Here is a 14,682-nt window from a genome sequence, read left to right on the forward strand (position 1 = left end):
GTGTGCGCGGCCCACACTGGGGAAGGTGGTATCCCTCCGCTCCTCACCAACATGGAGCTGTGGGTCCATCTCAGACTCCTGACAATGTCCCTAGAACAAGGCACCACATAAATGGAACAACTTTCTTTATAAAACGACAAAGCAAAAGACTTTGTGGCAAACATATGGTACAGAAAGGAGGTAGACTGAAAGACTACAGAAAGCAAGAGCGTTCAATCGTTAAAAATTAAATATTTGTGAGGCACAAGAAGAAAGGGATTAAGAATGGAAACAAAACAGAACAAATGCAAGAAGTCAGTTGCAATAAGACTTAATTTCTGCCAAAACATTTAAATATGAAAAAGGCCACAGATCCCCCCAGGATCTGTATCTTTAATGTACTTTAATGTTCACGGTTTAATAACAGAATAGTCTCCAAACATGGAGCTCACCACGAGGAATACACTCAGACAGTATCTGATATTGGATTAGCAATATGAAAAACCAGTAACACTGATCAATTTGAAAATTTTATTTCTAATAAAAACAATTTTTATTTTTACAGTTTATACATCAGCATTCGGCACATGAGGTTTTGAGCTGAGGGGAGTTCCGGGTCCCTGGTCTTGACGATGCTGAAGCATTCCGGTTCTCCAGCTTTTTACAAGCAGGAATCAGTCTCCTATTTGTAGTGCTAGGCATCTGTTTGTCTTGACTAAACAGGAACTCAAGTGGCAGTATTCAGGTCCGACAAACTTTATCCTGATATTTGTTCTAAGATTTTATCCCTGTGCAATTATCCAAACCCAAATGGTTTTAAAGGAACAGCAGCATTCTTGCCAAAGGGAACTGAAATTTCAAGGCTTGCATTTCTTAGCTTGCAGCAGGTTTAACACATCATAATCACTTAACCATTAATTCTATTCATGTCACATGAACTGCTGCCACCAAAGAGAAGAAAATCCACTGTTCCCGAGAACCAGGCTTTCATGATCCTAAGAGAGGTTATTGGAGGGAGCTCTCATTCCATGGCCCTGGGTCAACAGAAGTGGTGACACATTGCAAACAGAAAGCAAGGTGCAGTGAAATGCGCTTTGGAAGATTTCCACTTCAATTGCGTTCACCTGGCATTCTTACCAAAACACAAGTAGGTGCATGGGTGAGCAACAGGTCCTATTCTGTGGAAATTAGCAAGTTAACTGATAACCCTTAACCTCAATGGTAACAATTAACACTGGGTTTGGGGGGGGGGGGGTGTAGATAAGGAGAGAGAAAAAAAGTTAACCGCTGTCAAACAGTTCCATAGATTTCACATTCAGTATAACAGAAACTCAAAAAGGGGAGAGAAATCTCACTCTGCAATTTAAAAGATCAATGTCTGAAGCATTGTTCAGAGTGGGGAAACAGTTGTACCCAGTGACACCACCCTGGTGCCAATTTATTTTAAAAAATGATTTAAAAAAATAATGGTGTGAATTGTCTTCTGATGGTGAAGGAAGACCATGAGAATTTAAAAACATGCAGTGGTCCACTGCCAGACTTCTCAATTCTGAATCAGATGCCAACAACCAATGACTTGCATTAATCACAACAGTAAGGCACACACACACACTCCTGTCAAACTGCACACTGTCAACTTCCTATTTCTCTTGAACAGGGCCTTCTCTGCTTAGGCCATAAATGTGCAAATATCTTAAGACAGTAAGAGCGCAACATACATGTAAACTAAACTGAATTATATAGAATGAAAAAGCCAAACAAAAAATAAACTATCTTTATTCGCCCATTCCACCTGTCCAGTGGTTAAAGAAGGTTTGAAATTAAGCTCATTATTTAGATTCCAGGTAGCAATAAGTCTCAAACTGAAAGCAAAATCTATGTTTGCAGTCTACTGTGCAAAAAAATCTTGTTTTTAAAAAGACCCACTTTAAAAACCTTTTAACAGCAGGATGGCTTGTCAGATCAAAAGAGTACAGACTGATCCTAAAATCTGCACTTCAGGAGTATTTTCACTCAAAACTATGACTCTTCCCTACCAGGGAGAGCAGGACAGGGAATGGCAACTAAAACCTGAATGAAGAGAAGTCTCCAGCCATCTCTCACAGTTGGATTCCTGCATTTGTGTCATCACTGTCAAGTACTCTGAAAATTTTGTCCGTCTGGTTTTTGATTCCTTTCTTCATTTGTTCTGTAAGAAAATAAATCAAATACAAGTTTTATCACACCGGCAATGCTTTATACAAACTGATAACACGTCTCAAAAAACTATTCTTCCAAATAACCTTTCAGCAGTCCTCCAGTGAATCTCTCCAGTCCATATGCAAATTAATAGAGCTCCCTGCTTACATTTACAGGGAAGTGTTTTTCAAAATAAAGATGAGGGATATGGAGGTGTTCATTTTTTTCCCTCAGCCCAATGGTTAGCAATTGTTAGCTATTCCTCCCCTGCGGAACTGTCCTCCTCTCCCAACTCCAACCGCCCTTTCCTCTCCAGCACCTTTGAACAGGACCCCTCATAAACCTTTCCTGCAATCCATTTCTGAATCCCTCCAATCAGGTTTTACAACTCAATTCTACCATATTACTGGAACAGCCCTAATCAAAGTCATAAGAAACATTTGTGACTGACTACAATAAACCTCCTCACCCGTTCAACCCTCTAAAGCACTTGGGAGAAATGTTACGATTTTTAAAAAAAAAGTGGCATTCAAATAAACATGGTTTCATCTGAAGCCTTTCAGTCGACTGTACCATCCTTCCAGCACCCCCACCCTGAGCACGACACATTCACTAACAGGGGAGGTGGTTTGCCATTGGCCACCGATGGGATCTTCCTGTCCCACCGATGTCCTGTCGCTGACCCATCCCGCCACCAGGGAACCTCCCGGCGGGGGTGGGTTGCTTTTGGCAAGACTGGAAGATCCTGCCAGCGTGAAGGTCCGGAAACTCCACCCAGTGTCTTAACTCCATTCTCCAGCTGGGTAGGTTCGGCTCTTGTCTATCAAATTATAGCCAGAAGGGCAGCACGGTGGCACAGTGGTTAGCATTGCTGCCTACGGCGCCGAGGACCCGGGTTCGAATCCCGGCCCTGGGTCACTGTCCGTGTGGAGTTTGCACATTCTCCCCGTGTTTGCGTGGGTTTCACCCCCACAACCCAAAAGATGTGCAGGGTAGGTGGATTGGCCACACTAAATTGCCCATTAATTGGAAAAAATAATTGGGTACTCTAAATTTATTTTTTTTTTTAAATTATAGCCAGAAAACTACCTACAATGATTCTCTTTCTTCTCCCACAAGGATTATCCTTTCTCATCTCTACTCTGGCCCTCTGTAAACATCATCCAAAAATATATGTCCAATTCCACATATTAGCTAATACATTATATGGATGGCAGAGTAGTTAGTACTGCTGCCTCACAGCGCCAGGGACCCGGGTTCGATTCCAGCCTTGGGTGACTGTGTGGAGTTTGCACTTTCTCCCCATGCCTGCGTGTGTTTCCTCCCACAGTCCAAAGATGTGCAGGTTAGGTGGATTCATAGGATTTACAGGGCAGAATAAGGTCATTTGGCTACACCGGCCCAGGAAAGAGCACCCTCCCTAAGCCCACACCTCCACCCTACCCCTGTAACCCAGTAGACCACCTTAACGTTTGGACACTAGGGGGCAATTTAGCGTGGCCAATCCACCCAACCTGCACATCTTTGGACTGTGGGAGGAAACTGGAGCACCCGGAGGAAACCCACGCAGTTACGGGGAGAACTAGTTGACTTTGCAGACAGTGACCCAAGCCGGGAATCAAACCCGGGTCCTTATGGGCTACACCGGCCTTAGGGGCTGTTTAGCACAACGCTAAATTGCTGGCTTTGAAAGCAGACCAAGCAGGCCAGCAGCACGGTTCGATTCCCGTAACAGCCTCCCCGAACAGGCGCCGGAATGTGGCGACTAGGGGCTTTTCACAGCAACTTCATTTGAAGCCTACTCGTGACAATAAGCGATTTTCATTTCATTTCATTTTCATGGATCGGCCATAATCAATTCCCTCTTAAAGTGTCCAAAGATGTCCAGGTTAGGTGGGGACGCAGGAATGGTGCAGGGGAGTGGACCGAGGCAGGATGCTCAATTTGATGGGCTGAATGGCCGCTTTCTGCATTGGAGGAATTCTATCTCCATCTCATAAACAACTCACTCAAAGATTCCACTGTTTCTAATTTCTCCAATTAAATATTGAGAAAACTGAAGCCATTATCTTTGGTCCCCATCACAAACCCATGTCCTCGCTACTGACCTTCATCCCTCTTCATGGCAACATGGTCTTATATCTGAACCCAAGATGAGTTTCTGCCTAACTGCAACAGTGTTTCTGCTGAAATCTTCCAATGCTTTTGTTACCGCCAGAGCCAACTACTCCAATAGTCTACTAGGCAGCCCACCCATTTTGAATCTTAATTTGTGCTTCTCCAAAAACTCCGTTGCCAGTTTCTCAATTTGCACCAAGTCCTGCACACAAACCTGTGCTCATGGATCCAAATTGGGTCTGGCAAACTTTAATTTTAAAGTTCTCATTTTTATTTTCAAATTCTTCCCTGGTCTTGCCTCTAATTTTTGTTAACCGCTTCCAGCCCTACAAATATTTTTGTGATCTCTGCATTGATCCGATTCAGGCAACTTTCCTAGTGCCGATTTTGGTCATTCCAAAGTGTTTACAGCTGTGGGTCATAATGCTCTGGAATCCCTGGTCTAATTTGAAGTGAATCTTTTGAGATTTTCTCCTCCAGGTGCTTGATATATATGAGTTTATTCAAGGCTGAAAGTGATGGGACAAGGAGGATTGGGTCGGGTAGGACATGAACAGAAATCAAAAATCAGCCACTATGTCACTGAATGCTGGAGCAAGCTGGAGAAGCCTTATGGCAGACTCCTGCTCCTATTTATTTTCATATAAATCTTTCTGCCCCTCTATCCTTCTTTAAGATGCTCTTTAAGATTCAACTATTTCAACTAGGCGTTTTTCACAGTAACTTCATTGAAGCCAACTTGTGACAATAACTGATTATTATTATTTGGCTAAGTTTTTGATCATCCGTAATGTACTGCCCCCGTGTCAAGGTACCAAACCTTGAAAGACAAAGCTCGTGAAGCATCTTGGATTTTTCTCCTAGATTAAAAAAAATGTTATTTAAATACAACTTTAATATTGAGGACTGTAGCAGTGAAAACTAATTTTCAGACTAGCAGGGTGCTCAATAGAAGCATAGGCAAGTGTTTTGAACTTACTGCTGAGGTCACTGCGATCCAGGAGGGTCTGAAGGTCAATATCATTAATCACTTTCTCAGTGGATCCTTTCACCACTCTGTTGGAAAGATCGACAAAACATTTCAGGCAAGTGAGGTTTGGCGATGAGCTGATCGTCTGCAGTTAACCAGCAAATTAATTAGCATCAATGAGTCAATTAATCACTACAATAGTTAACAAAGATTCAGACAGATGAATCTAGGGCAATCATTTATCTTCCAGTTAGTGGTATCTTTATCACATGTCCTGTATAAAAACATTAGCGCCTCCAAACTGCAAATGTTTATGAACTATACAAGAGAATAAATATCCAGTCCAGTGCGGACATCACTAGAACCCAGCTAACAACTACCGAGAAATATTTAGTTTCAACAGGGAAGGAAGCTCCACTTGTATCCTGGCAGAATGCCTCATTCCAACTCAAGACACACACTGGCAATTTACTCATCATGTGAATCTTTTGAGAAAGACCCTTGGGCTTCCACAGCACATAAAAGGCCCTGCCCAAGAGTACTTTAGGGCAGAAAATAAGACTGGGCAATGATTCTGGAATATAAAAGCAAAATACATACTGTGGATGCTGAAAATCTGAATAAAACAGAAAAATTATGAAAATATTCATCTGGTCAGGCAACATCTATTAATGTTTCATGTCTGTGGTTACTGATTCTGAGTTGTTCGCTCCACAGTTGTGCCAGACCTGCTTGATATTTCCAGCATTTTATTTTTTATTCAGTGCTTCAGGAAGATAGATAGTATGAATGTGGGGAAGAGGACGAGTGCCTGGGCTAATATAATGCAGCTTCAGATGAATGACAAAACTTCAGAGGAACAATTTTGAGCACAGCATAGGACTGTAAGAAGCTAGACCCCAAACTGCAAAGAGCCTCACAAAAGGTTAAACATTCTATTGCTCATCTACTTGCCTTTCATGATCTCGAGACTTTAGCAAGTCCATCAGCTCTGTTGAATCTAGACAGCTCCTTGACTGCTTCAAACCTGACTTTCCACCTTTGAACTTATCTGATTAAGAATTGAGAAAGAGACATTCTGAATGAGGCAAATAAAGAGTACAAAATTTTAAAGGTTCAACTGCGCTGTGACATTTGTTGTTTGGAGGTTGAGTTAGAGGCACATGGCTGGAGAGTAAAGCTTTATTCTTATTGCGTCATGATCAGGCGAGGATAGTGGTGCAAGGGAAATCTTGGCATTTCAGACACACCCAGTGTGAGTATGTCTGTCAGGCAACGTTCAGCTGGATTTAACAGGCACAACCCCAAGGCAACATCCCTAACTGCACCAGTGACATTTTCTTCATTCTCATACAAATCTTCCTGAGGGCTTGGACCAAGATAACCCATTAGTGTCAAATTAGGAACAGTTTTAGATTGAGCCAATTCCCGCTAGAAGCTGAATTCAGAATACCAGAACTCAAAAGTGCCTTACATGCAGGGGACAATTTCAGTTCATCACTCTGGCCTGGATTGCAGCCAGGTTACCAGAGGATTAGGTCTGCATTCAACATGCTGTGAATGCATCTATGAAGCTCTCCTTGTCAGTCACAATACAGACAATGGCTGGCTAAAATAGATAGCTTATGACCCAAAATAAAAATAGGTGATGCAATACTAAAAATATAAAAGCACATTGAGAAGAGTAAAGGCGAGTTCTCAAACAAAGTTTGCACTACAGTTCCGACCACGAACATGCTGTATTCGAACACTAACTTTTATGTATAACCATCTTTTCGAGTTGTCTTTTTGCTGTAGCTTTCTCCACAATCTTCTCATCAATAGTATTAGCAGTTACCAGGCGATATACCACAACGGGTTTAGTCTGGCCAATCCGATGACAACGATCCTGAGCCTGAAGATCTGCCTGAGGATTCTGGAAGGATATAAAGACACCTCAAGTTTCAGTATTCACCCACCATCTGTCATTGAGTGAACAGATTTGAAACTGATACTGGCTTCTTTTTAACGGTACCACTCAACAATGTTAATGCCGAGGCTAACTTTGCTACAAGACACAAAAGTGGGTTGCCTACATTATGCAGAAGCAATTATAACGAACATATGATGCAAAGGACAGGCAATGCATACAATGACCTGCAACAGCATGTGCTGCGGCCATTGTTTGTATACAGTATCACAAGCCTTGCAGTCTTCTGATGCTTCAAGTGGTAATTCTTCAAGTTAAACCACCTAGGAAGTGTGATCTTGGAACAGATTAAAGAAAAACATCTTCCAGACTCTCAGCAAATCCAGTGTGAAATGGCTGCAACTATGAATGGGGATGCTTACACAATTAGCATTTAAAATCTACATAATTCAAGACAATTTCTTTGTGACGACTGGAAGTATTTAGAAATATTGCATTCTAAGTATTGGTCAATTTAAGAATTGGCCTGGGGTTAAGAGTGTTTGACTGCAGTGTTCATGTTTTTTTTTTTATTCTGTTTTGCAGCCCCCCCCCCCCCCCCCCCCCCCCGAGTGTTTTTAGCAGCCAAAAGTGAAATTGGCAAAGAAGTCGGTTTTACAGTTTTTACATGGTTTTGTGAAGGGTAGGTCATGCCTCACAAACCTTATCGAGTTCTTTGAGAAGGTGACTGAACAGGTAGACGAGGGTAGAGCAGTTGATATGGTGTATATGGATTTCAGTAAAGCGTTTGATAAGGTTCCCCACGGTCGGCTATTGCAGAAAATACAGAGGCTGGGGATTGAGGGTGATTTAGAGATGTGGATCAGAAATTGGCTAGTTGAAAGAAGACAGAGGGTGGTGGTTGATGGGAAATGTTCAGAATGGAGTTCAGTTACGAGTGGCGTACCACAAGGATCTGTTCTGGGGCCGTTGCTGTTTGTCATTTTTATAAATGACCTAGACGAGGGCACAGAAGGTTGGGTGAGCAAATTTGCAGACGACACTAAAGTCGGTGGAGTTGTAGACAGTGTGGAAGGATGTTGCAGGTTACAGAGGGACATAGGTAAGCTGCAGAGCTTGGCTGAGCGGTGCCAAATGGAGTTTAATGTAGAGAAGTGTGAGGTGATTCACTTTGGAAAGAATAACAGGAATGCAGAATATGTGGCTAATGGTAAAATTCTTGGTAGTGTGGATGAGCAGAGGGATCTCGGTGTCCATGTACATAGATCCCTGAAAGTTGCCACCCAGGTTGATAGGGTTGTGAAGAAGGCCTATGGTGTGTTGGCCTTTATTGGTAGAGGGATTGAGTTCCGGAGCCATGAGGTCATGTTGCAGCTGTACAAAACTCTGGTACGGCCGCATTTGGAGTATTGCGTACAATTCTGGTCGCCTCATTATAGGAAGGACGTGGAAGCTTTGGAACGGGTGCAGAGGAGATTTACCAGGATGTTGCCTGGTATGGAGGGAAAATCTTATGAGGAAAGGCTGACGGACTCGAGGTTGTTTTCGTTAGAGAGAAGAAGGTTAAGAGGTAACTTAATAGAGGCATACAAAATGATCAGAGGGTTAGATAGGGTGGACAGTGAGAGCCTTCTCCCGCGGATGGAGGTGGCTAGCACGAGGGGACATAGCCATAAATTGAGGGGTAATAGATATAGGACAGACGTCAGAGGTAGGTTTTTTACGCAAAGAGTGGTGAGGCCGTGGAATGCCCTACCTGCAACAGTAGTGAACTCGCCAACATTGAGGGCATTTAAAAGTTTATTGGATAAGCATATGGATGATAATGGCATAGTGTAGGTTAGATGGCCTTTAGTTTTTTACTTCCCATGTCGGTGCAACATCGTGGGCCGAAGGGCCTGTACTGCGCTGTATCGTTCTATGTTCTATGTACAGTCTGGGTTAATGGAGTGTGGTTTGACTGGGAAAGTCCCTGGGGAGCTAATGTGCTTTGTAGCCTACAGAGATCATTTGTTTTTCAGCTTGGGGAGATGAGGTGGGTGGAGCCAAGGAATGCAGACATTTTGAAAGGCTTTAGAGAAACAGGTTTTGCAGAGAAACTTTGGAGAAAGTAGTTGAATTCTGATCTGCCTGACACGGAGTTCACAATTCTCCCACATTAAGATAGCTACAGAAGAGAAACATTTAAAACAGAGCAGTCTTGCCTGGATACAAGGAAGAAGCTGAAACATACCAGGTGAACCTGCGTTTTGAAGATATTCAGCCAGAGTCTGAAGGATTCTACCAGGAGTCAAAATCTGTTCTATGATACAAGTATCACTCTATGCCATACTAATTATTGAGATAGATTGAGAGATGGACGTTTATTTTCTTGTTATTTAATGGAAAATTGAATAATAGTGTTTAAGAAGTAATTGTAAGTTGTTCTTTTTTGGTGTGAAGTTATAAAGTTTAATATTGTAGTCATAATAAAGTTTTGCTTTAAAAATACCAACATGCAATCACTCCTGGAGAGAATCGTTCTTTCCGCACAGCCTTATAAATAAACTAGAATATTGTGGTTTCTGTCCAGGATCCTAGCCGCTGGTGAGGTCTGGTCTGGGATTGTAATACCTTGCAAATGCTTGTCACACAGTTCTCATTCCAAACACATTGCAGTAATAGGGAAGAATGCAAATGGATTGTATTAGATCACCAATAAACTGTTCTCAGCAGAAGACCTCTATGTCACTCTTGCGTTGAAGAGTTCAATGTGCTCCATTTGCAATGCAATTACCACAACGAGCTGTCACCGAACGTACAGAGTGAATGGTGCAGCAGTGGTAAAAACCCAAATGATATTATAAACTGCACTTATTAATTAGCCACAGCGGATTCTACCTAGTACACAAGTAAGGTGGGAATATTGCTTACCCAGTCACTGTCATATATAATGACCGTGTCTGCTGCTGTCAGGTTAATGCCCAAACCCCCAGCTCGAGTGCTCAGTAAAAATATGAAGACTTCAGGATCACTGTTGAAATTGTTTATCTGCAAAAAGAACAAAAAACACAGAGATTATAAACATACTTTTCTAATTTTTCATAGAATTTACAGTGCAGGAGGCCATTCGGCCCATCGAGTCTGTACCGGCTCCTGGAAAGAGCACCCTACCCAAGGTTAACACCTCCACCCTATCCCCATAACCCAGTAACCCCACCCAACACGAAGGGCAATTTTGGACACCAAGGGCAATTTATCATGGCCAATCCACCTACCCTGCACATGTTTGGACTGTGGGAGGAAACCGGAGCACCCGGAGGAAACCCACGCACACACGGGGAGGATGTGCAGACTCCGCACAGACAGTGACCCAAGCTGGAATCGAACCTGGGACCCTGGAGCTGTGAAGCGATTGTGCTATCCACAATGCTACCGTGCTCCCCAATGACAAACCACAATGCTACCGTGCTAATGACAAACATTGTGCTCCACTCATTGCGCATTTAAAACTTTTACTGATGATATTTTCAGGCTAATGCGCATTTTTCTTTTTTTCGTTCATGGAATGTGGGCGTCGCTAACTGGGCCTCCATTTGTTGCCCATCCCCAATTGCCCTTCAACCGAGTAGCTTGCTAGGCCATTTCAGAAGGCATTTAAGAGTCAACCACGTTGCTGTCGGTCTGGAGTCACAATAGATCAGACCACATAAGGATGGCAAATTTCCTTCCCCAAAAGGCATTAATGAGCCGTGTGGGTTTTTATGACAATCATCTTTGGACATTTAATACCAGAATTTTATGGAATTCAAATTTTACCATTTGCCGTGGTTGTATTCGAACCCGGGTCCCCAGATAATTACCATGGGTCTCTGCATCACTAATGCAGTGACAATACCACTACCCCACCACCTCCAACTGCATCCAATATCAGGACAGAAAGAAAAAGCATAGCATGGTGGTTAGCATAAATGCTTCACAGCTCCAGGGTCCCAGGTTCAGTTCCCGGCTGGGTCACTGTCTGTGCGGAGTCTGCACGTCCTCCCAGTGTGTGCGTGGGTTTCCTCCGGGTGCTCCGGTTTCCTCCCACAGTCCAAAGATGTGCGGGTTAGGTAGATTGGCCATACTAAATTGCCCGTAGTGTCCTAAAAAGTAAGGTTAAGGGGGGTGGGGTTGTTGGGTTATGGGTACAGGGTGAATACGTGGGTTTGAGTAGGGTGATCATTGCTCGGCACAACATCGAGGGCCGAAGGGCCATTTCTGTGCTCTACTGTTCTATGTTCTATGAAAGACAAATCCAGTACCTTCTCACTAAAGACACTATTAATGGTCCACCCTGGGCCGACAGAGCCTAAACGAAGAGTTTAATCTCTTTGGTAGCATTTCCAGTGCTTTGTTGTTTTTTTTTTTAATTCATTCACGGATGTGGGTGTCGCTGGCTAGGCCATCATTCATTGTCAATCCCTAACAGCACTTGACAAGGCGGTGGTGAGCTGCCTTCTTGAACCACTGTAGTCCCAGAGGTGTAGATACACCCACAGTGCTGTTGGGGAGGGAGTTCAGGATTTTGACCCAGCCATATAAAATGGCTTTAAGCTTAAAGGCAGACAAAAGAGGAGAGATTTCAGGTGCAGCCTCACAAGGGAACATACATTTTCCTCACGTATTGTATAAGACATCGAACCATCCAGTCGACTGTATTTATAGTCCCTCAGATAGCAATAGTCCATTAGGATATCCAGCATTGATGTCATTTGGGAAAAGATCAGCACCTGTTAAAACAAATCATTGTAATCAGTTAGAATAAAGCAGAATGTTGAATTAAAGTAATAATGGGGAAATTAAGCTTTTAGAGAGGCACTAGCATCTTGCAGCAGTCGGAATAAAAGATAAGGAAAGCGGGAATAGATGTTCGTGGAGTTTTTCTATCTCCGACCACCCAGGATGCTATTATATTTCAAATGGGATTTGCAGCAACATGACAAACGGTTTGGTATCTGGTTGAACATACCAACACTGAAGAGCATCTCAAATGTCGTATTTCCAAGTACATTTGGTTTTGGATGATTCATATATTTGATTAGCTATGTTTCAGGTCCAGCTCCAAAGGTGACAGAGAATACCATTTCTTGGGGCAATTTGACTGGGATGGGGGGGGGGGGGTCGTCAAGAGTCAGGGTCTATAAATTCTCTGGATTATTGCACTCTCTGGTTACCACTTTTCTGTTATTTTAAAAGCAAGGGTTTGTTTATAGTAATGCGTTCAACACTACTGAGAGAAATAGTTCAGAGTGAAGACCAAAAACCAGCAGCCTCCTTAAAAAAAAAAGCCAAACAACATACATACACCTCACATGAAGACACAAAGAATATAGAGTATTATTTGGAACATTAAAGTAGGATAAAACAAGTGACTGAGAGTAAAAGCAGGCTTAATTTTCAAGCTCAACCATTTCAATTCTACAGCTACATTACTTCTGAACTGTCACAGTCATCAAGTCACAGGGGTGACATTTATAGTCAAGGTATACAACATCTTACAAAGCACTTTTCAAAGTACAGAGCTGTTAAGAGTGACACTTCAAAATAGATCACATCTTAAATGTTATGTGGGCCTAAATGTAAATTTGTAAATGCATCATTGTAGCTCTTTGATCTCTTCAATTACATAAGAGTAGACCAGTCGACGTCTCGAGCATTTCCCATTATTATGCCGATCTTCAGCCATAACTCCCTTTTCTGGCTGGCTACCGATATCTTTTGATTCAATAAGAACCAAAAACCTGTCTCTCGCAGCCTTAAACATATTTAACAATGCAGCATCCACAACCCTTTTCTGGTTGATAATTTTTGAGTGAAAAAAATTTCCTTCATCTTAGTCCCCTTATCCTGTGCCTGTTCTAGATTCCTCAGACCTCTGTGTCAAGCCTGCCAAACCCCTTCAGAATTTTGTATGTTTCAATGAAATCACCATTCATTCTTCTAAACTCCAGAGGGAGCAAAGACCAACTCAAATCAACCTCTCCTCACACAAGAACCATCTCAACCCAGGAACCAATCTAGTGAACCTTTGCTGCACCAGCTCCAAAACAAGTACATGTACATACAAAACAAGTACATACTTCCTTATATATGGAGACCAAAACTGCACTCACTACTCCAGCTATAGTCTCACCAAAGCTCGCTACACTTCCTGGTCATCACTGCTTTGAATAGCACCGTTTACCATTAACCCAAGTTGAGATAGGTTTTTACACATCCAGATGACACCTCTCCAGATGAGCACAGTTAGAACATAGAACATAGAACGATACAGCGCAGTACAGGCCCTTCGGCCCTCGATGTTGCACCGACATGGAAAAAAAACTAAAGGCCATCTAACCTACACTATGCCCTTATCATCCATATGCTTATCCAATAAATTTTTAAATGCCCTCAATGTTGGCGAGTTCACTACTGTTGCAGGTAGGGCATTCCACGGCCTCACCACTCTTTGCGTAAAAAACCCACCTCTGACCTCTGTCCGAGATCTATTACCCCTCAATTTAAGGATATGTCCCCTCGTGCTAGCCACCTCCATCCGCGGGAGAAGGCTCTCGCTGTCCACCCTATCTAACCCTCTGATCATTTTGTATGCCTCTATTAAGTCACCTCTTAACCTTCTTCTCTCTAACGAAAACAACCTCAAGTCCATCAGCCTTTCCTCATAAGATTTTCCCTCCATACCAGGCAACATCCTGGTAAATCTCCTCTGCACTAGTTCCAAAGCTTCCACGTCCTTCCTATAATGAGGCGACCAGAACTGTACGCAATACTCCAAATGCGGCCGTACTAGAGTTTTGTACAACTGCAACATGACCTCATGGCTCCGGAACTCAATCCCTCTGCCAATAAAGGCCAACACACCATAGGCCTTCTTCATAACCCTATCAACCTGGGTGGCAACTTTCAGGGATCTATGTACATGGACACCGAGATCCCTCTGCTCATCCACACTACCAAGAATTTTACCATTAGCCAAATATTCCGCATTCCTGTTATTCTTTCCAAAGTGAATCACCTCACACTTCTCCACATTAAACTCCATTTGCCACCTCTCAGCCCAGCTCTGCAGCTTATCTATGTCCCTCTGTAACCTGCAACATCCTTCTGCACTGTCTACAACTCCACCGACTTTAGTGTCGTCTGCAAATTTACTCACCCATCCTTCTGCGCCCTCCTCTAGGTCATTTATAAAAATGACAAACAGCAACAGCCCCAGAACAGATCCTTGTGGTACGCCACTCGTAACTGAACTCCATTCTGAACATTTCCCATCAACTACCACTCTCTGACTTCTTTCAACTAGCCAATTTCTGATCCACATCTCTAAATCACCCTCAATCCCCAGCCTCCGTATTTTCTGCAATAGCCGACCGTGGGGAACCTTATCAAACGCTTTACTGAAATCCATATACACCACATCAACTGCTCTACCCTCGTCTACCTGTTCAGTCACCTTCTCAAAGAACTCGATAAGGTTTGTGAGGCATGACCTACCCTTCACAAA

The 14,682-nt window shown here is 42.9% G+C and overlaps 1 protein-coding gene across 2 annotated transcripts in view; it reads right to left on the minus strand.

Annotated features, from left to right (window-relative positions):
- Positions 1-508: 508 nt before the first annotated feature.
- The window catches only part of hells (helicase, lymphoid specific), an 85,968-nt gene continuing 71,794 nt past the window's right edge, over positions 509-14,682 (minus strand). For both annotated transcript variants that reach the window (XM_038822175.1, XM_038822176.1), the window contains 6 exons: positions 11,786-11,905; positions 10,068-10,184; positions 7,001-7,160; positions 6,200-6,296; positions 5,255-5,331; positions 509-2,167 (listed from right to left, as the gene is read on the minus strand). In XM_038822175.1, the coding sequence (XP_038678103.1) occupies positions 2,079-2,167; positions 5,255-5,331; positions 6,200-6,296; positions 7,001-7,160; positions 10,068-10,184; positions 11,786-11,905 (660 nt within the window). In that variant the 3' untranslated portion in view covers positions 509-2,078. The remainder of the gene's footprint in view (positions 2,168-5,254; positions 5,332-6,199; positions 6,297-7,000; positions 7,161-10,067; positions 10,185-11,785; positions 11,906-14,682) is intronic.

The sequence above is a fragment of the Scyliorhinus canicula genome, chromosome 16, assembly GCF_902713615.1.
Source record: "Scyliorhinus canicula chromosome 16, sScyCan1.1, whole genome shotgun sequence".
NCBI lineage: Eukaryota > Metazoa > Chordata > Chondrichthyes > Carcharhiniformes > Scyliorhinidae > Scyliorhinus > Scyliorhinus canicula.